Source organism: Mauremys mutica, chromosome 6, assembly GCF_020497125.1.
Source record: "Mauremys mutica isolate MM-2020 ecotype Southern chromosome 6, ASM2049712v1, whole genome shotgun sequence".
NCBI classification, from domain to species: domain Eukaryota; kingdom Metazoa; phylum Chordata; order Testudines; family Geoemydidae; genus Mauremys; species Mauremys mutica.
The window spans coordinates 34,131,480-34,154,332 of record NC_059077.1 but is presented as its reverse complement, the minus strand read 5'-3'; the positions used below and the strand labels follow the sequence as shown (position 1 = coordinate 34,154,332).

At 43.3% G+C, this 22,853-nt stretch overlaps 1 protein-coding gene across 3 annotated transcripts; it reads right to left on the bottom strand.

Moving 5' to 3' along the window:
- Positions 1-1,912: 1,912 nt before the first annotated feature.
- SETD9 (SET domain containing 9) lies at positions 1,913-19,254 on the bottom strand. 3 transcript variants are annotated; one of them, XM_045021752.1, is made up of 6 exons: positions 19,114-19,254; positions 14,350-14,714; positions 12,633-12,756; positions 11,352-11,479; positions 10,057-10,162; positions 1,913-2,396 (listed from the first exon to the last, which is right to left on the bottom strand). In XM_045021752.1, exons 1-6 carry the CDS (start codon positions 19,197-19,199, stop codon positions 2,309-2,311), a joined length of 897 nt encoding a protein of 298 aa, XP_044877687.1. In that variant the 5' UTR covers positions 19,200-19,254; the 3' UTR covers positions 1,913-2,308. The 3 variants fall into 3 exon arrangements, with proteins under 3 accessions (XP_044877687.1, XP_044877688.1, XP_044877689.1); XM_045021753.1 differs by having other exon boundaries at positions 11,364-11,479; XM_045021754.1 differs by lacking the exon at positions 10,057-10,162 and having other exon boundaries at positions 11,364-11,479.
- Between the last annotated feature and the right edge of the window lie 3,599 nt (positions 19,255-22,853).

Genomic DNA, 22,853 nt, shown 5'->3' with positions numbered 1-22,853 from the left:
ACCTCAGGAGATCATCTAGTCCAACCCCCTGCTCAAAGCAGGACCAATCCCCAAATGGCCCCATCAAGGATTGAACTCACAACCCTGGGTTTAGCAGGCCAATGCTCAAACCACTGAGCTATCTAGTCTGACCTCCTGTATAACACAGGCCTAAGAAATCCCCAAAATAATTCTTAGAGCAGATCTTTTAGAAAAACATCCCTTCTTGCTGTAAAAATTGTCAGTGATGGAGAATTCTCCAACCACCCTTGGTAAATTGTTCCAATGGCTAATTAGTCTATCAAAAATGTACACCTTATGTCCATTCTGAATTTGTATAGCTTCAACTTTCAGCCACTGGGTTATGTTTTTGGAAATCTGATTTGTTGTCATGCTGGTAAAGTTCCTAACACTTCTACATTATCTTCTCCTCTACTCCATTACCCTTTAAACAGCAGCATTTACTGAAACAATTATTAAGATTTTATAAAATAAGATCCTGTTTCTTTGTGTAGCTAAGTGACAGAAATGGAAAAAATGTACAAGTTTTATGATTGTATGTAAAACCATTTCACCTCCTCCCACTTTACTACATTGTTCTTGTCTCTTTCTGCTTAACCTCAATACCACCACCATCTGCCCAGCTTCCTGCCACCTTGATTTACCTCCTGGGTGTGTCTGGTAGCTCATAGCTGTATCCATAGCTGAGATATTTGCTGCCCCTGCCAGATCTAGTCCAGGTTCTTCTGAGGCCTCTTACTTCCTCTTACACAGGAGTAGGTCCTAAAGAAGGCGGTTTAGCTGGTTTCTCATTTTCAGCAGCATTAACGAGGAGCCAGCCCCATGTGTTCTGCTCATACTATGCAGAATGCAGCTGAGGGCCTGCAGTCCTAAATTACCTTAACATTCAGAGCTAGTAGTGCTGGAATAAGGAAGCCATTCTGAGTAACAGCAGTAAATGTGACCTTCATAGTTTTAAGATGAGTATACTTCAAATGATAATTTCTTTAAGCTATTAACATATAACTATGACAATTAATGGCTTTGGATTGCATTGCTGCTTGGAGATTAAACAAAGATAAGACCTGGTTCTTCTAAAATGCAAAGACTAGTAATTTCCATATGGCTGTAAACTTTACTTTGTGCCAAAACACACAAGATGATATAATAGCCACAGAGTCTATCTTCTTGGGGGTGAAAGAGAAAACACTGGTTACTGTCCTTGGCATCCAGACTCTTCTTCAGAGGTCAACCAGCTCTCCTGCTTGCTCTGATTTCTTGATGAGATGGCCTTGCACTTAGCAATCTTCTGTTAAGGCTAGGCCCCTCTAAAGCAATTCATGATTCAGTGTCAGATGAGAAGATCAAATGGCAAAGAAGGGAAGCGAGTTCCCAGGTTGGCCCTGGAAGAGGAGACTGGTCACTGGTGAGACTAGCAGACCACCCTGCTTCCTGTTTAGCATTAGCACTGTGAAAGTAAATGGCATGTACTGGAACCAGGGCTGTGTTCTGCCCCTACTCACAAAACAAAATGTGAGGTTTGCTTGCAGCTTTGGAATAAAGGCGGGGGGGAATCATACATTGCTTCTCCAGACCTAAAGGCTAAAACATTCTCTAGAGTTTATGAAAATAAAATTTTCAAATAGTGCTTCAAAGAAATTGTGTTGGGGAATGATCACGTTAGCAAAAATATTAGACATTTGCTTTCAAAAAGACACTTCACTGGCATAAGTTTAGTTAAACTGTAGTTGAAAATAGTCTTTCAAAACACTGTGTGAAACATCACACCTCTTAAAAAAATAAAAGGGGGCCATAAGAGTGGAACTATTTTTCAAAATGTAATGTTCCATTAATATGATCTAACTGCATCAGCAATTTACAAAATTGTGGTGTGCAGAGGATCCCATTAGAAACACAAGTGAAGGAGACACACTTTACTGACAGGAGATGTTTTATATAAATTATGTCCATTATAGCAAGAACAGCAGAATGGGTTTGAGGTTTAAGATAGATCACAGTGATGTGCATATAGACAAAACAGAAGATGAAATAGCATATTCAGAAACTAGATTTTAATTTAATGAGCTATTGTGCAGTTAGCTGAAAATCAATTATACTTGCAGTAGTATTAGCACCGGTAAACTTAATGATGTAAACAGCTGCAAACCTCCACAACTGTATCAAAATTGAAGTAATATTTACATGAAAATACAGCTTTGTAGCCCATTTTTAATTGGAAAGCACAGCTCTTCATTACACAGAGATGCCAAGTGTACACACAATAAATATCTTGATGGCACAGAATTCTTTAATCCATGGTTTCATTGATTCAGTTGATAATGGTGTAGTAATTAGAAAAAAGCTCTTCTCCTTGCTTAATCTCTCTGAGAGCAACAAGAACCACACACCTCAAGGGGCTGCAAAACAAGAGAAATAAAAAGAGACATTTCACCCATTTATTAAACTGATCATGGTTAGATGCGAAGACTGGTTATGGCTATATTAACTCTGCTTCACACAGAAGAACTGGAAAGCCTTTGATACTGTAGAAATATAAATGAAATATATATATCAAATTATAGGCTATATCCATGTCCAATTTCAATCTTTAACAATAGAAAAGCTCAGAAAACATTTCCATGTAAATACTGTTACAAAGTAGACAGGCTGTATACACAAACAAAAGACTTTGTCATGAAGTGAGAAAAAGATACTAAAGCAGACAGGGCAGGGGCTATGGCAAGGATGATCAAGCACAAGGGCATTGGTCTACACGTACCTACCACCGATTGCAGATAAACCTACACTCAGGCAAGCCACCCCAGGAGAGGAGACCAGTCTGCTGATGTCCTTGTTCTACCAGGACATATGACCAGAGTAGATTTTCCACAAGCCTTAGTTTATGGCTCAAAAGCTGCTGTTGTATTTAACATCGTGTCAGCTGGACATGGTGAACCCGAGGCTGAATCACAACTAGCTGGCACAATATTAAATGTGAGAGTCCTGTCTATGCTGTCAAGTATCAGAGGGGTAGCCGTGTTAGTCTGGATCTGTAAAAGCAACAAAGAATCCTGTGGCACCTTATAGACTAACAGACGTTTTGCAGCATGAGCTTTCGTGGGTGAATACCCACTTCTTCAGATGCAAGTGGGTATTGCATCTGAAGAAGTGGGTATTCACCCACGAAAGCTCATGCTGCAAAACGTCTGTTAGTCTATAAGGTGCCACAGGATTCTGTCTATGCTAAGTGCCAAGTAGTATTACTGTCATGTACGTTATCTCAGCTCTTCAAGAGCTGTAAACAGGGGAGTTTGAGTGGGAGTTCTGTTGGAAGAGAAGGTATGTGTAGTTATTTGTATGTGTAGAGGCTGGTAGGGGCAGTGTGCTGGGAGAGAAGGTGAGCCCTGATTAGGGGGCAGGGTTTCTCTGACTAGGGGTCCTATAAAGGTAGCCAACCAGTCAGGCAGCGGCACAGACAGTGACAGCAGCACAAGAGCCAGCAAACAGAGCTGTAAAAAGGGGAGTTTTGGGGGGAAGACTAAGGCAGACAGAGGAACAGACAGGCTAGTGAAGGGAGTGGGTGGTGTTCTGGCAGTGTTTTGGTGCTCGTTGAGGGTTTGTTGTGCTGTGGGTGGTGGTGTTTTGGTTTGGTTTGTGTTTCCCAGATTTATAGGATTTAGGTGGGAAACCTATGACAGATACAGAGGCAGCAGCGGTAGTGACCCAAGCAGTGGAAGACACAATGAAGATGACGATGTGGAAGCTGCGGCATGTACATGATCCTGGAGGGAGTACCTGAAAAGAGTTTCGTCTGCATGAAGTGCCGCTTGATAGAGCTGATGGAAGAAAAGATCTGAGGATTGGAGATGCAGGTGGAAACTCTGGTTAAGTTTAGAAAGGGGGTCAAAGCAGATGATTGAGCAAAGACAGGAGGAGGCTGAAGAGAAAAGCTCAGACTTGCAGATGGAAGCAGGATCAAAGAACTCTGAGGGGAGACTGCTGGGTGAAGAAAGTGGACAGTAGAAGCATGTCACTAAGAGAACCAGGCAGAGGAAAAGACGGGCTAGTGAAGGAGAAATAGAGCTCAGGACCAGGTTTGTGGAGTTGGAAAATGAAGAAGGGGCACAGCAGGTGGTCACTGAAGGTGAGAGGGCAAGGAAGAAGAGAAGAGCAGCTAGTCCTATAGGAAGAGGGGAAGAGTCAATGGAGATAACACCACCAAATATGAGCCCCAGGAGGATACGGGATGGGTTGCGGAGGATTGCAAGGGTGAATAGGAATCAAGAGGACTTGCAGCCAGAGGGAACAAGAGACAGACCAGAGAATCGCACCATCACTAGCAAAAGGCAGGTCTATGTGATTGGGGACTCCTTACTGAGAAGAATAGATAGGGCCTGTAACCAGAGCTGATCCAGAGAACAGAAGGGTGTGCTGTCTGCCTGGTGCTAAAATACGGGATGTGGACCTGAGGCTGAAGAGGATCCTAACGGGAGTGGGAAAGAATCCACTGATTGTCCTTCATGAGGGAATGAATTATATGGCTAGATTCTCACTGGAACGTATCAAGGGAGACTATGCCAGGCTGGGGAAGACACTTAAGGAAACTGAGGCTCAGGTGATCTTCAGTGGGATTCTGCCTGTTCCTAGAGAAGGGCAACAAAGGTGTGACAAGATTATGACAATCAACAGATGGCTCAGGCAGCGGTGCTATAAGTAGGGCTTTGGGAAGTATGGCCACTGGGAGGCATTCATAGACAGGGGATTGTTCTCTCGGGATGGACTTCACCTGAGTAGGGAGGGAAATAGACTTTTAGGATGGAGGCTGGCACAACTAATTAAGAGAGCTTTAAACTAGGAATTTGGGGGAGATGTCCAGGTAATCTCCATGCCGGATTTTAATGCTGAGAGGGAAGAAAATGAAGTAAGAAAGGATACAACCATGGGTAGGAGAATGGACATAAGGAGGAAGGGCAGTATAGATACCAGTCTAATAGGTGATACTGGCAGTAGAACATCAGTGCCTAATCGGGTAAAGAATGTAAGCCAAGCCAAACAACAAAAATTAAGATGTATGTACACCAATGCGAGGAGCCTAAGTAACAAAATGGAGGAACCAGAGTTACTGGTGCAGGAAGTGAAACCAGATATTATAGGGATAACAGAAACATGGTGGAATAGTAGTCATGACTGGAGTACAGGTATTGAAGGGTATGTGCTCTTTAGGAAAGACAGAAATAAAGGTACAGGTGGAGGAGTAGCATTGTAGATCAATGATGAGGTAGACTGTAAAGAAACAAGAAGTGATGGAATGGATAAGAGTCTGTCTGGGCAAAAATCACACCGGGGAAGAAAGCTACTAGAGCCTCCCCTGGGATAGTGCTTGGGGTGTGCTACAGACCACCGGGATCTGATTTGGATAGAGACCTCATTAATGCACTAATGGGAATTGTGTAATCATGGGAGACTTTAACTTCCCAGATATAGACTGCAGGACAAGTGCTAGTAATAATAATAGGGCTCAGATTTTCCTGGATGTGCTAGCTGATGGATTCCTTCACCAAGTAGTTGCTGAACCAACAAGAGGGTTTGATTTGGTTATATTTGCGTTTTTTTGTGAGTAGTGAGGACCTCATAGAAGAAATGGTTGTAGGGGACAACCTTGATTCAAGCGATCATGAGCTAATTCAGTTCAAACTAAATGGAAAGATAAACAAAAATAGATCTGTGACTAGGGTTTTTTATTTCAAAAGGGCTAACTTAAAAAAATAAGGAAATTAGTTAGGGAAGTGGATTGGACAGAAGAATTTGTGGATCTAAAGGCGGAGGAGGCCTGGAATTACTTCAAGTCAAAGTTGCAGAAACCATCAGAAGCCTGCATCCCAAGAAAGGGGAAAAAATTCATAGGCAGGAATTGTAGACCAAGCTGGATGAGCAAGCATCTCAGAGAGGTGATTAAGAAAAAGCAGAAGGCCTACAAGGAGTGGAAGATGGGAGGGATTAGCAAGGAAACCTACTTTATTGAGGTCAGAACACGTAGGGATAAAATGAGAAAGGCCAAAAGCCTTGTAGAGTTAGACCTTGCAAAGAGAATTAAAACCAATAGTAAAAGATTCTATAGCCATATAAATAAGAAGAAAAAGAAAGAAGAAGCGGGACCTCTAAACACTGAGGATGGAGTGGAGGTTAAGGATAATCTAGGCATGGCCCCCAATATCTAAACAAGTACTTTGCCTCAGTCTTTAATGAGGCTAATGAAGAGCTTAGGGATAATGGTAGGATGACAAATGGGAATGAGGATATGGAGGTAGATATTACCACATCTGAGGTAGAAGCCAAACTGGAATAGCTTAATGGGACTAAATTGGGAGAAGGGGGGGTTTCCAGATAATTTTCATCCAAGAATATTAAAGGAAATGGCACATGAAATTGCAAGCCCATTAGCAAGAATTTTTCATGAATCTGTAAACTCAGGGGTTGTATCGTACGACTGGAGAATTGCTAACATAGTCCCTAATTTTAAGAAAGGGAAAAAAGTGATCTGGGTAACTACAGGCCTATTAGTTTGACATCTATAGTATGCAAGATCTTGGAAAAAATTTTGAAGGAGAAAGTAAAGGACATTGAGGTCAATGGTAATTGGGACAAAATACAACATGGTTTTACAAAAGGTAGATCATGCCAAACCAACCTGATCTTCTTCTTTGAGAAGGTAACAGATCTTTTAGACAAAGGAAACGTAGTGGATCTAATTTACCTCGATTTCAGTAAGGCATTTGATATGGTTCCACATGGGGAATTATTAGCTACACTGAAAAAGATGGGGATCAATATGAAAATTGAAAGGTGGATAATGAACTGGCTAAAGGAGAGACTACAACCCTGGGGGTTTTTCGCCTTCCTCTGCAGCGTGGGTCAGGGGTCACTTGCTGGAGGATTCTCTGCACCTTGAAGTCTTTAAACCACAATTTTAGGACTTCAGTAGCTCAGACAGGAGTGGGTGGGTGAGATTCTGTGGCCTGCATTGTGCAGGTCGGACTAGACTAACATAATGGTCCCTTCTGACCTTAAAGTCTATGATGTGATTTTAAAAGTCACAGAAGCAATCTGGATTAATAGGAACTGGGCAATCAAATCTCTGCTGTAATTTCCAACTGTAGATGAGCCCTAAGCAGGTAAATTTAAGGTAGGTTGGATCTGTTTATGGTGAATTTCCACACTTCTCAAATATTTGGGTTTCTTGTATGTGTATCTTAACTTTGGGGACAAAAAAATTCAATTACATTCCTTATTTACCCTTAAGTCACTGATACATATTCTCATCTTTAATTTTGCCTTAACTAAGTCTTTTGTCTGAGATTAGCGATACAGTCTCTTCCGTGATATTGCCAACCACTCTCACCCCAAAACCCAGCATTCTGAAATAGCTCCAGAGCCCCATGAAGTTTTAGCTGATCCACCTACAACTCTGAATTCCAGAATATATTTAAGATTAGCAGTTTACAGCATTCAAAAACAGAATTGATGCTGGAATCTGTTCAGTTTTTCATCCTGCTGTGAATTCTCTCAGATTTCAAAAAAATGAATGTTTCCAGATTCTTTGTAAAGAATAAATTTACAAGATCTCAGTTCATAGCCAGGATTTTGTGACTATTCAGCTACAGATCAATTTCCCTTTCTAACACAGTCTTTATTTTGCCAGCGTTTGTAACTCTAGTAGTTTCAAATTGCATATGCCTGAATATAAAGATATTGTGGATCTCCTCTAGCAAACTCACCCGCTTGCTCTCTTATCTACAATGAATTGTAGGAGAGGGATATTAAGAGGATGATGCTAATCAGTTCAGACACCAAATATCACCTACTTTAATCTGATAAGGAATATTGCCCAAATTTTAAATTTACATTTGAATTAAAGTTAAAGGCACTCCTGTGATTGTCTACAAAACAAGCAAAAATATAACATAAGAACGGCCGTACTGGGTCAGACCAAAGGTCCATCTAGCCCAGTATCCTGTCTACCAACAGTGGCCAATGCCAGGTGCCCCAGAGAGAGTGAACCTAACAGGTAATGATCAAGCGATCTCTCTCCTGCCATCCATCTTCACCCTCTGACAGACAGAGTCTAGGGACACCATTCCTTACCCCATCCTGGCTAATAGCCATTTATGGACTTAACCTCCATGAATTTATTCAGTTCTCTTTTAAACGCTGTTATAGTCTAGCCTTCACAACCTCCTCAGGTAAGGAGTTCCACAAGTTGACTGTGTGAAGAAGAACAACCTTTTATTTGTTTTAAACCTACTGCCCATTAATTTCATTTGGTGATCCTAGTTCTGGTATTATGGGAATAAGTAAATAACTTTTCCTTATCTACTTTCTCCACATCACTCATGATTTTATATACCTCTATCATATCCCCCCTTAGTCTCCTCTTTTCCAAGCTGAAAAGTCCTGGCCTCTTTAATCTCTCCTCATATGGGACCCATTCCAAACCCCGAATCATTTTAGTTGCCCTTCTCTGAACCTTTTCTAGTGCCAGTATATCTTTTTTGAGATGAGACCACCACATCTGTATACAATATTCAAGATGTGGGCGTACCATCGATTTATATAATGGCAATAATATATTCTTCTTATTCTCTATCCCCTTTTTTATGATTCCTAACATCCTGTTTGCTTTTTTGACCGCCTCTGCACACCGCGTGGACATCTTCAGAGAACTATCCACAATGACTCCAAGATCTTTTTCCTGATTTGCTGTAGCTAAATTAGCTCCCCATCATATTGTATGGAAAAAATAACCCCAACTATACAATGTGCATTACTTTACATTTATCTACATTACATTTCATTTGCCATTTTGTTGCCCACTCACTTAGTTTTGTGAGATCTTTTTGAAGTTCTTCACAGTCTGCTTTGGTCTTAACTATCTTGAGCAGTATAGTATCATCTGCAAACTTTGCCACCTCACTTTTTACCCCTTTCTGCAGATCATTTATGAATAAGTTGAATAGGATTGGTCCTAGGACTGACCCTTGGGGAACACCACTAGTTACCCCTCTCCATTCTGAGAATTTACCATTAATTCCTACCCTTTGTTCCCTGTCTTTTAACCAGTTCTCAATCCATGAAAGGACTGTCTCTCTTATCCCATGACAACTTAATTTACGTAAGAGCCTTTGGTGAGGGACCTTGTCAAAGGCTTTCTGGAAATCTAAGTACACTATGTCCAATGGATCCCCCTTGTCCACATGTTTGTTGACCCCTTCAAAGAACTCTAATAGATTAGTAAGACGCGATTTCCCTTTACTGAAACCATGTTGACTTTTGCCCAACAATTTATGTTCTTCTGTGTGTCTGACAATTTTATTCTTTTGACTAATTTGCCCAGTTCCGACGTTAGACTTACCGGTCTATAATTGCTGGGATCACCTCTAGAGCCCTTTTTAAATATTGGTGTTACATTAGCTATCTTCCAGTCATTGGGTACAGAAGCCGATTTAAAGGACAGGTTACAAACCCTAGTTAAAAGTTCTGCAACTTCACATTTGAGTTCTGAAATGCCATCAGAATGATGGTGAATGCCATCTGGTCCCGGTGACTTGTTAATGTTAAGTTTATCAATTAATTCCAAAACCTCCTCTAGTGACACTTCAATCTGTGACAGTTCCTCAGATTTGTCACCTACAAAAGCTGTCTAAGGTTTGGGAATCTCCCTAACATCCTCAGCCGTGAAGACTGAAGCAAAGAATCCATTTCGTTTCTCCTCAATAGCTTTATCGTCTTTAAGCGCTCCTTTTGTATCTCGATCATCCAGGGGCCCCACTGATTGTTTAGCAAATAACTACTGTTTCAGTGGAATTCACCAATTGTTCCTTGGCAGCTCTAGTAGTAACTTAACAAAATTCATCCCCAGAGATATGCTGATAAGTGCAGGTATAAAAGAGGTTCCCTTATAAAAGCAAACTCTTTCTTAACAGTGCTGTGTTTTTGTGTAGCTTACCTCAGCAGAGATGAATTTTGTTCACTTACTAATTTGGCTTCTTGGATGCTATGAAAACGTGTAAGTGTACTTACATAGGCATGTCATGGCTGTAGGTGATGTTTGGAAGATACTGTTTCAGTTCTACTGGAAAATATTCAGGCACATCAAACTCCTGATAACAGACGTTGGCTGCCTTTTCTGGGGAGGGAGGGGCGGGGGGAGGTGGAGGGAGAGGGGAAAAAATTCTTATACAGGACTGAGAAATTTGTATGCAGTTTATATATGTAAATGCAAAGTATTCTTCTGAAAAAAGTACTCGCTGTGCTCATTATGAGTGAAATCCACCCCTGTGGTGAGAGCCAGCAGAAGACCTATGCACCGCATAAGCCCCATTTAAGCCCTATTTTGAGAGCTTAAGTGGTGCGTAGGCCTTGTGTTGGCCCCCTGAGCAGGGGTCAAGTTCAGCCTAATTTAACTAAATAGTAGTTCTTTGGACCACCAGGGTGCCCAGCTTGCATAGCTTAGAATGGAGCTTATAGCATCAATACCTCGTTCTACCTTTATGACCATTTGCGCTTTAGCCTCTTTGGTCAGGATGCCTACATTGGTGGCACTTGTATAGTGATTTATTTATGATGTGGATACCTATTCCTGAACAATGCACTGAGATCCCCACTCATTTCACAGCAGAGTCTCTGGGGACCATGAAACACTTCCTATCTCACAACCAATCCCATGAGCGATCCAGTCTCCCAGAATTTTATAGTTATATATTTTGTATTGAGGAAGGGCATTAGGGTAAATTGCCCCACTCTCTGTATCCCACAGTGTAGTCAGATTGCTGGACTCATCTACTGCATATAGATTTGAGACTTCCTTAATCAAAAAACCTTTTCTAGTCAGTAAGTGAACTGTGATGTAAAAAGCTTTCATTCAAAAATGTTTACCATGCATTGGGATTGTCAAATTAATTTTCAGAATTATGTAGTAACAACATTATGCAATATAAGAGGTTCTCCAACTATTCCATTCTGAGGACCATTTCATAAGAGGGACCAGTCCATGGATTTCCTTTCCCCTACAGTCCAAGTTTACTGCTTTTGTTTTCAAAATGTTGAATTCTGCAGACTAGCAGGACAGGACCAGTAGGCATTAGCAGACCATATAAACATAAGATTTTCAAAGCTGCCCTTGCAGATTTGGATACCTAATTCCCATTAATTACTGGAAATTTCAGCCTGAGAACCTCTGCTACACCATCAAGTGTGTTTGTGCCTCTGAAAAGGTCACTGCTGGATGGAGTACCATTCTTTATCAATTACAGTGCTCCACCCCCAACAAAAGTCATTTCCATATTTAAAGTCAGCTTGGAGACTAGGAACTCTACCTTCCAACTTACTGTGTGAACAGTTGTTAACATACTGTCCTACTGCCAGTGGATTTAACACAGCAGGTGTGAGCCAAGTGATGTCACTCATTTGAAAAGGACCAAGTTGATCCCTCTTGCTGCATGATCTGAAAGGAGTCATAATATTAACTAGAAATATAGGTTTCTTTTCTTGACGCTTCTTTTGACCATTATTTCGACTTCTCGAAATACTCACAAGTTAGCTTAGGTTACATTTCCCCAACAGCATTTGACTGATTCATTAGAGTATAAAATTGGTATTCAAAAGAGGCTGATCCTTTAAAAAGAGAATATTAAACAATATAGCTGTGTTATGCAGGAGGTCAAACTAGATTATCACAGTGGTCCCTTCCGGCTTTGGAATATATGGTTTCTATCAAAACTCAAAGGAGTTTTGAATAAATAAATTGTTTAAATAAAACAATCTACCAGAGAAGCTGAAATGAGGGCATTCTTACAATAAGCAAAAAATACCCCCAAATGCACCATTTTTAAAGAAATATCATTACATTTAATTTCCCTTTTGGGCTGTGTGGAGAAGGGCCACTACAAGGTAAGCCTCAGTCTTGTTCCCAGAATCCAAACTAGATACAAGGGGACTGTCCTTTCAGGTTGTTTCCTGGTCGTTATTGTTAATTCTATTTTGGATGTGTGATGTTTGCATTCTTCACAGATGTTGCTGTAAACTGAATTTCCCTGGAAACTAAAATTTGGTAAAGTGCATGTTAGCCCCTAGGCTACTTCAAGTACAGACTTACTCTTCTGCAGTCCTGCTTTATTCAATGCTTTTTAAAGGCAAGTTAGGGCTAGATAATATGCCCCTTGGTACCACAGAGTTCATGCTCTGTGACATAGAAAGATTTTCTTTTCTTTCCATCAACCAGATTTAATTAGAAACCTGAAAATATACTTTTACAACTTTATACGGAATCAGACCTAGATTTAGCATATTTTCCTTATAAAAAAAATCACAGCTATTTAAGCATCAGTTTTCAGCAAAGTGAGTCTGGTCAAATGTACAGACTGGCACACGATGTGATATTAATACATCGCAGACAATAGCTGCCAGCCTCATTACAAGAGAACAGACTGACCACACTGCATCTTATATTACAGTACATGATACCCTATGGGGAAAAATAAAATAAGTAAGTCAGATAAATCCAACTACTTTTGGTTTCAGATAACAGTGTGATTAGATAACCATACCTTTCAATACATGATCTGATTTTTGTTCTCCTATTTCTTTTGACTGCTTACCTGTACACTGCTTTTGATATTCCTTTATCATTCCCATCAATAAGTACACCATCTATGCATCTAAAAATAAATGGATTGCCAATGGACTGGAAAAAGATGGGCTCATACTTTTGATATACTGTACCTGTTGTAAGACAGACATGGATATTTTAGAAGGCAATAAATAAAAGTGTCAAAACGGGGTTAGTAGTCATGATCCAGCCTCCCAGACAGAGGCCAAAGGTGGCAGAGGGATAAGATTATTCTTTCCTCAGTTCATAAACTGCCATTAATAATTTTGAAAGGACAGAACTGCACTGATCTGATGTTTCCCCAGTCCAGCAGTTGCCCTCTTATGGTACATCTGTGCCATCATCTTAGACCTTAGAAGCTGCTCTAACTTAAGCTAACTGGCTATGGTCTCTCTAGGTCAGGACCATAAACCAACTGAGACACAGAATAGGTGTAGCCCAGGGGTAGGCAACCTATGGCACGGGTGCCGAAGGCGGCATGTGAGCTGATTTTCAGTGGCACTCAGACTGCCCAGGTCCTGGCCACCAGTCCGGGGAGCTCTGCATTTTAATTAAATTTTAAATGAAGCTTCTTAAACATTTTAAAAACCTTATTTACTTTACATACAACAATAGTTTAGTTATATATTATAGACTTATAGAAAGAGACCTTCTAAAAACGTTAAAATGCATTACTGGCACGCGACACCTTAAATTAGAGTGAATAAATGAAGATTCGGCACAGCACTTCTGAAAGGTTGCCGACCCCTGGTGTAGCCCATGCATACTCCACTCTGCCCTGCTCCCCTTCCCTGTATCTCCACTGGGGGGAGCAGTTGGCTACAGAACTGGCTATATCACTTTATACCAGGTGAGAATTCCCCTACAGCAGGGTAATTCTCAGCCACCCAGCTAAATCCAGATTCCACCATCAAAGAAGCACAAATGGTCCCAACAAGAGATGAAAATTTAGGCTGATGTTCCTAACTGCCAACTCAAACTCATCCTGGGATTTGATTATCGATTTCTGCCTCTTACATCACCAATTGCAATAAATATTCTGCAATAAGAATTTAATTGGTGATTGTGTTGATGTTCACAGCAGAACAGAATTCAGCTTGCTCTCAGACGGCTGTACTGGCTCTGAAGTGCTAACAGAACTAAAAATGTTGTTAAGCAAAGTAAGCTAATGACACTCCAAGAGACAAGGAGTTGGACCAAAGTCCCATTTTCCCCCTATTCTGGTCTTGTACATTCTACTTTCATTCTTAATTTTATAAATATATCTTTGTGCTGTGAAAATGTTCTATATTGCCCACTGATATCGATAAAGAGATTAATAGACTCAATCCTGCAAATACTTATGCATGTGAACAACTTTATGAACATGATCCGGTTCATTTTATGCATGTGAGCAATCCCATGTAATTCAATTACTCATGTGCATTAGTGCTTACAGAAATCAGGGACAAATTTTCTACCAATTCAAACCAGATCTTGGGTACTCAGAGAACATGAAATATAATCTTTTTTCATATAATCAAAAGCTCTCCAAATCAGTTTACACATGGAAATACCTTTACAAATATTAACCTGTGATTTTGGCAAGGTATCAAAGTTAAAATGCTAAAAAAGTTAAAATTCCAATTTAGTCATACAATCAGTAACCATGTAGTTAGAAATCATGTTTAAATTATTTGGAAAAATGACAAAAAGTATTTCATTACCAGGATACATAGATACAACTGCCCCTTTTGGCACAAAACCTTTGGTAACAAAGACTCCTGTTCCAGCAGAAATCAGTGAACTCCGATCTCGAGTAATACTGAACCCTAATGTATTAAACAGAACTTCTTCTGGATTAAAGATATTTTGACTTTGATGGTTGTAACCAGTTGTTTTTGATCTCTTATACTGAATAGTCAGTAATTTCAGATATTTGGATTTAACTTCTGGAAGTAAGGCAAAGAAGTCCATTTGTCTACTAAAGTCATTTATGAACAGAGCTTGAAAGATTTTCAGCAGTGTTTCAAGGACATCTTCATCAGAGATAATTTTGTCTTTGGACTTTTCTGGTACGTATCGGATGGTCCTGTGGCAGAAGAGAAAAAAATATTGTAGTATCAAGTTTTCCTATAAGAACTGACAGATAGAAATTTTATGGCAACAAAAAGCACTTGATTGCTTTTATGTTACATGGCTGAAACAAGCAATACAAAAGGATATTCTTTCATGCATATGCAACCTTGAATTGTACATGCATTTTTGAAAAGGCAGGCCGCTGGCCTATGCAACCTCTGAATCTTAATGATACCTCATTACAATACATTGCTCATTATACCTGTACTAAGTGGTGAAGAAAGTAACAGTTGCTGTGCAGATTAAACAGTGTGCTGATTAGTGAGGCTCTAACATATATTTCTTAGAAAAACATTCAATTAGTTAATATCAAGTAATTTTACTATTAAAAAGAGGCCTGATTGATCTTGTTGAATTTAAAAAGAAATATTACTCATCTGGCTACTTTTGTGCATTGGTTACAGCATTGTTAAAAAGACTGGGTTTAAATTTTGATGCAAACGATGGGTAAAATGTTCAGAAATACCTAAATTACAAAGGAGCCTAAGTCCCATTTTCTAAAGAGACGTAGGTGCTTAGGAACCTTAATCTCATTGAAAGTCAGTGAGAAAGTTAGGTTCCTAAGGGTGATATTCAAAAGAAGGACTTGGGCTGAGCATTTGCAGTACCTAGTGGCCCCTGCTGCCAAGTGAGATTCATAGCCCTGAGTGAGGTGGCCGGGCTCCCTATACAATGCATGGGGGACAGGTAGGCACCTAAAAAGGAATTAACAGAAACCACTGTGCTAAACGGGGAGCCACCTAAATGAGCCAGTAAGAAAAGCTGTGGGGAGAGGTGTGGCCTACGGCCAGCCCCTCAAAGGGAGTTAGATGTCTAAGGTTATGTCTACACTACACAGCTTTTAGCAATACGGCTGTGTCACCACAGTCCTGTTGCTAAAAGTCGCGCAGTGTAGCCACTGTTTGGCGGCTCTCCTGCCGACAACACGCTGTTCACACTGGCACTTGTTGCGGCAAAACATTTGTCTTTTGGAGGTGGGGAATCATTAACACTTCTGAAAGACAACAATTGTGTCCTTCAATTGCCAGCGTAGACATAGCCTAACTCCGGGCTAAAGGGAGGCCCCTCTCTCCACTCAGGATTCACAGCCATGAACCCTCTCCTAGAGTCAGGTGTCTAAACTAGATAAGCCCTTTGTCACGAAAAACCATGGAAACTTCAGTGCTTACAGGGTTAGGCCACAGCTGAGGGTGGTTCTGAGGATCTAAATTTTGGATTTAGGAGCCTAAAGTGGCAGTAGACACTAAAGTCCACCTTGTGAATCTCACCTTAGGTGCCTAAGTCACTTTTGAAAATGGGACTTACCTAAGTCACTTGGGCACTTCTGAGTCACTTGGGCACTTCTGAAAATTTTTGATGTCTCATTCTCATCTAGTCCCACCTGAACTGGCTGTTAAGAAAGAATTTTAGAGCATGAATAAAACCCAAGAACAACAATTTCCAAACTTTTTCAACTATTATCCTATGCTAGGTTGAACACTTAAAATTGATGACACGAAAACTCTTGATTTTGTAGTTACTTTTTTACTTTTCTTTTACAAAGGTGTGAGAATAGCAAAATTAGAATCTACATTCTTACTCTTTTAGTTTCCGACTTTATTCAGAATTGGATTCTGTAATATGGTAAGATCAGTAAGATGTTATAAAGCTACATTTTCTGCTAAGTTAAGACACCCTGCATAAGTATACAAGCATACAATATTATAGTGGTTTTCAAACTTTTTTTCTCACAATCCAGTTGAAGAAAATTGTTGATACCCCTGACCCAACGGAGCTGCGGATGAGCGGTTTGGGAGGGACTCAGGGCTAGGGCACAGGTTTGGGGGGTGGGGGCTGCGGGCTGTGGCCGGGAATGAGGGGTTCTGGGTGTGGGGAGAGGGCTCACGATTGGGGTGCAGGACAGGGTCAATGGGAGTGTTAGCCAGTGTTCGGGGCAGGGGCAGCGCGTGGAGCCCCGTGGCACCCCTTGCCTAGGAGCTGGACCTGCTGCTGGCCACTTCTGGGGCGCAGAGCAATGTCATAAGAGGTAGGGACTAGCCTGCCTTAGCCGGGCAGCATCGCGGACAGGACTTTTAACGTCCCGGTTGGTGGTGCTGACCAGAGCCGCTGCAACCCAGTGCCTTCCATTCCGCGACCCACTACTGGGTCGTGACCTGCACTTTGAAAACCACTGCAATAATAGACAGCCCAGGAATGATTGTAAGGACGTGATTCATTAGAAGAGCTCTGCTGAGATCATTAAATGGCAAGAACTTGGCTTGAGATACTTCTTAGTTCCATCAGATAATCAATTGAATGTTGTATTCACTCCAGGGCTTCTGTTGTTTACTACAAAAATTAGAAGACCTATTTGACCATCTAATCCAAACTCCCACCATTGTAGAATTGTTCCCTACAGTACATTCTCAAATGCTTTCTTCACTCGAGATTTAACGGCTCAAACAAAGCTACCACTTCCCTTGGAAGACTATTCCACAGTTTGATGCTGTACCTCTTTGAAAGTATATTCCTTGATTTTTAAAATGTGTAGGGGACACAGGGAGAAGAGGGTAAGATCTAAGATCTCAGAGCAGCAGACTGAGGTAAATAGCATGTGGCAATACTAGTAGTAAACAGTGTGATCAAGCAGACAGAAGAAAGGAAAAAGAACACAACTTCTTAGTGCATTGAACATATGGATCTGGGGACAGATAATTTAGCTATCAGTATAATCGTGTCACGCTCACTATATAAAAAACTAAGAAAAGAAACTTTTCAAAACCACCTAAGTGACTTTGAAGGCCAAATCTCATTTTAAAAAATGGACTTGGGCACTTAAGAACCTAAGTCACCCAAGTCACATTGAAAAGGAGATGTGAGGTCCTAAATCACTTAGATACTTTTGAAAATGTTACTCTAAGCTTCCATTTGGATCATCGGGTAGGCATGAAGACCTGGATCTTCTATAGTCCTTAAAATGCAGCTCTACCCTGAAAAGCTAGTATGGAAAAAGAAACTTACTAGTTAAGCATCCTGCTCTGGTGTGAAATCTTGCTCCTATTAAAATCAAAGGAAATTCTGCCACTGTTTTCAATGGGGGCAGGATTTCAGCCTCTGTGTATTCAGCTTTGTATTTGTTACACAGTAAAATATACTCTTGCTACATTTTCTTCCTGTCACTGCTGCAGAACTAAGGACTTGGCTACACTTGCAAGTTACAGCATATTAAAGGAGCCCGGGGTGCACTAGCTCTCTACCCGACCACACTGGCAAGGCACACAGAGCGCTCTGACTCCATGGCTAGAGCGCTCCTGGTACTCCACCTCAGTGAGTGGAATAACGTTTGATGTGCCCCCGCTGGAGCGCCCCAGCCTCAGTGTGAATGAGGTGTTGCGTTACTGTTCTCTGATCAGCCTCCGGAAACGTCTCATCATCCCTTTAAGTCAAGTGGCCACTCTTGTCATTGTTTTGGATGTGCCCTTTGACAGCTCCATTTAACAGCCGGCTGCTTATCTGCTCTGAGACAAAGCAACCATTACTGTGGAATGCTGTGGGGGGGGGGGTAGGTCTGCTCCTGTCTGAACTTACAAGACAGCATGCTGACCTACTCACATCCCCCCAAAAACCGACTCTCTCCCCCCCCCCCACATAGACACAACACACTCCCTGTCACACTCCACCCCACCCCCCCTTATTTGAAAAGCATGTTGCAGCGACTTGCATGCTGGGATAGCTACCACATGCACTGCTCTCTCTCTGAGGCAGTGTGGACAGACAACAGCGCTTTCCCTACTGCACTCCACGAAGGCTGGTTTAACGCAAAGCGCTCTGCATCGGCTCGTGTAGCCAGGCCCTAAGACAGCTACAGCACAGGGAGCTGGAATCTCGGATGCCGACGCCGGCAGTGACATAGGAACCGAGTTCCTATTGCCTTGTCCCCCTGCCTATTATTGGCGACGCTGCCTAGAAGCAGTGAAACCAGTTCTTGTGCTGATACCACCTTTGCTGGGATGACAAACCAGACTGGATCTGAAAACAGCTGAGGCATAAACTCAGGCCCGAGCCGCACTTTTAGGATGTCGATTTGGGGGCGGCAGGCGAGAGGCCGATCCCCGCGTTTACCGCCACACGGCCCGGCTGGGAAGGGGATCCGACGCGCCAGCCCCCTCAGGCAGGTGGCGGTTAGCGGCAGCTGAGCGCGTCAAGGGCCCGCTAGCGGCCCCGCGCACGCGCCTCCCTGCGGTTACGGCGGGCTGCTCGCGGCTGCGCTTGGGTCGCGCGCTCTGGCGTCCGGGGGCCGCTTTGTTTCCGCCGCAGGCGGGTTCCCGGGGCGCCGGGCCTGGCTGGGTGGCGCGTGCCCCTGGCCCCCTCACCTGCGCTTGCGGCGGAGGTGCAGCGCGATCCAGGGCACGAAGCGGTACCTGTAGGACGCCCAGCGCCGCAGCAGGGCCCGCAGCATGGCGACCCCGCCGCGGAGGGCAGCCGCACGAGAGCCCAGGGCCGCCCCGCCCCGCCCCGCCCCTCCCCTCCTGAGCTGGGCTGGACCTGGCGACCCCGGCAGCAGCACCGGCCCCGCTGGCGTCCAGCGCGGCGCCTCCCCCCGTCCGGGGTGGGTCCCGCAGCGCCGGGCCACGCCTCTTCCCCCCATGGGGGAGGGGAAGGCGGGGGAGCCGCCGGACTCTCCCCGGAGTCCCCAGGCTGGGGGCCTTGTGCGCAGGCGTAGCTGAGGTCACAGACTGTCGCTGCGATCACCGCGGAGTCGCGCTGAGGCTACATTACTTCTAGCCCCGGTCGGCTCAGGTAACTTTAGTGGCGCCCCTGATGACGTCAGAGGTAGCGCAGCCAATCCCCCACCTTTGCTGTACTGCTTATTTGCATGAGGGAGTTCGATTGGTTGGAACGACTCTGGTCTGAGTTTGATCGGACGCACGCCTTAACAGTTCCTTCCTAGCGCGACCTTATTTGGCTCAACTGTTACGGCTGGCTAAAGATTTGGCTGCCTGCTAGCTTGTGCGTGGAGCCAGCACTGGTGGGGAAACTGAGGTAGGAATGCAGGTGGAGGCCTTAAAACACAGGCATTCTTATGTTCTTATGATTTCCAATGTCCTCCTCTGCTAGAGTCATATACTTTTAAGGGCTTTGGGTCTTTAATAAATAAATAAATAAATAAGAGGTTTAGTGGCCAAGTGTTAGCGTCATGCACTGCAGTGGTGAGATCTGAGTTCCAGACCTAAGCTCAGTCACTTTAGAGGTGATAATAATAATAATAATAATACATAATAAAACCATGGATTTAATAGGCCTTTGTTGTAGGTAGAACAGATGGAAGGTGACACAAACATGAGTTTAGAACAGAAGTGGGCAAACTACGGCCCGCGGGCCACATCCGGCGCGTGGGACTGTCCTGCCTGGCCCTTGAGCTCCCGGCCAGGGAAGCTAGCCCCCAGCCTCGCCCCCGTTATCCCCCCTCCCCTGCAGACACGCTGCCGCATGGGCAGCTCTCTGAGTGGCGGGGCTGTGTGCTCCTGCCGAGCAGGGTGGCAGCATGTCTGGCTCTGGCCGGGTGGCACGGCTGCCAGACATGCTGTGCTGAGTGGCATGGTAAGGGGGCCGTGGCCAGGGGGTTGTATAAGGGGTGAGGGGCTCCAGGAGGCAGTCAGGGAGCAGGGGAAGGTTGGATGGGGCAGAGGTTCTGGGAAGCGGTCGGGGGATGGGGGGGGGGGGGTTGGCTAAGCGTGGGAGTCCCGGGGGGCCTGTCAGGGGGTGGAGGTGTGGATAGGGGTCAGAGCAGTCAGGGGACTGGGAGCAGCGGAGTTGGATAGGGGGTGGGGTCCTGGGGGCGGTTAGGGGCAGGGGGTCTGGAGCAGGGGTGATTAGGGGACAAGGAGCAGGGGGGATTGGATGGGTTGGGGGTTCTGAGGGGAGCAGTCAGGGGGTGGGAAGTGGGAGGGGTTGGATAGGGGGCAGGGGCCAGGCTGCTTGGGGAGGCACAGCCTTCCCTACCTGGCCCTCCATACAGTTTTGCAACTCCAATGTGGCCCTCAGGCCAAAAAGTTTGCCCACCTCTGGTTTAGAACCACATCTCCCTTTTGGGACTGCTTGATGATACTGGCTTTTGATTTCTACTCAGATCAGAGAGCTAGTGCATAGTGCTATAGCACAATTCAAACTACTCTGAGAAATACCTTAAAAATCATATCAATTGCTATTCAAAAATGGCAAAATAATAATGGGCTGGTAGTAACACAGAACTAACAACCCTAAAAATGTGAACACCAAATAGTGCCTCAAACAAAACAATGTGTGTTTCAAATTTTCATTGTCGCAGCAGAGATCGGTAGTGTCAATGTCATGAAATACTTTTCCAGGTTTTGAACACAAACAAAAACAACCTATGCTCCAAATGTGGCTGCACCAGCTATAGGGCAAGAATGATCTCATTGGGAATGGGTGAAGCATGTTGACAGTTCAAGCCTCCCTGCAGAGAAGTTAGAATGTTATTGCTGGGTATTTATACTGAGTAATTTTTAGAAGTTTTAAAATAAACCTATTAAACTGTAGAAAAAATGAGTTATGAAAGATACACCTAGTACGAAAACATCCCTTACCTCCCTTTTTTCTTTAACATTCTCTTTATTATTCTAGCTACACACTATTTTTCAAGAACAGGCTGACATCCCTATCTAAAAGTTGGGGATGATGCTGTTACTTCACTCATTGGGCTCTATCCAAACACATTTGACATCTGTTATATATTAATAATATTTTCCTCTTCAAAATGGAGTTGCGCTTGGTTTTTAAAGAGATTTACTTGTAGGGGGAATTCAGGGAAATTCTCCCCCTTCCCCACTAGCAGCCCCCCAACACTAACGATCCAGTGCTTTAGGGGAGCCAGTCACAAAGCAGCTAAAGTCTGTCATGTGTGTAGGGGCAGGATTTTATAATTGTACTATGAGAATTAATGTATGAGTTGATTTCATCCTGCCAGCCACCCTTTTTGAATAGCAGAAAGGAATGACAGATCAGAACAATCCTTATGACTGATTATGGTCACTCTTTTGTTTTAGGATAAGTTATAATGTCTACTATGGTTTCCTATATGTATTACAAAATAGGCACTCTAGTTAAATATACATTTCTTTGTTTTAAGGTTTAGAAAGTAAGAGACAGGATCTTGTATTGTCTCTATGTTAAGGAGATTAGAGGAATGTTGAAGGCCTGAGCCCCAAAGTAAATTGTTTTGATTATAAGATTTAGGAAGGCTTAACTTACAGTGACTTTTCTTGCTCAACATAAAAACTGTTGTGTACCTTTGAAGGTCTCTGTAAAAGATTGTTTGTGTGAATGAGGAATGTATGCATCAGGAAAAGATAAGGTGTGAACATAGGTGGCAAGTTTGTATAATTTTTGGTGGTGCCCAAAATGCTGGTCCCCAGCCCCGCTCCTGCCCTGTAAGCCGATATAAAATGAAGCTACAACGCGTTGGCACCACAAGATTACAAGGGTCAATTGAAAGTGGAAAGTCAAAAGCAGCACTTGCCTGCTTCAATATACGGTATTATATTTTCTTGCACCTGTTGTTGACCAAGTGGGAATGTTCTTAATGTTTTCTCTGAATACTGTGTGGGTGCCTCAGTTTCCCCTGCAAGGTGCCAACCGAAGGTGTTGGGGACAAAGAGATCAGGTGGCCTCCTTGTCCAGAAGAGACACAAAGGCTAGAGGAGGGAGTGTCAGTTTGGAGCTGGCTAGGGAAATGGGGAGAGGCCCAGAACTTGGGTCTGGGCTCCCCACCCTCCAAGATGGACCTGACTGAGGGGTCCTGTTTTCTGTAACTACAAGCTCTGTTTTAGACTGTGATCCTGTCGTCTAGTAAACCTTCTGTTTTACCGGCTGGCTGAGAGTCACGTCTGACTGCAGAGTTGGGGTGCAGGGACCTCTGGTTGCCCCAGGACCTGCCTGGGCACACTCGCTGCGGAAAGCACACGGTGTGGAAGGGCATGCTGAATGCTCCGAGGTCAGACCCAGGAAGGTGTAAGCTTCTTGCCCTGGAGACAGTCTGCTCAGAGAGAGGAGGCTCCCCCAGAGTCCTGACTGGCTTTGTATGGAGTAGTTC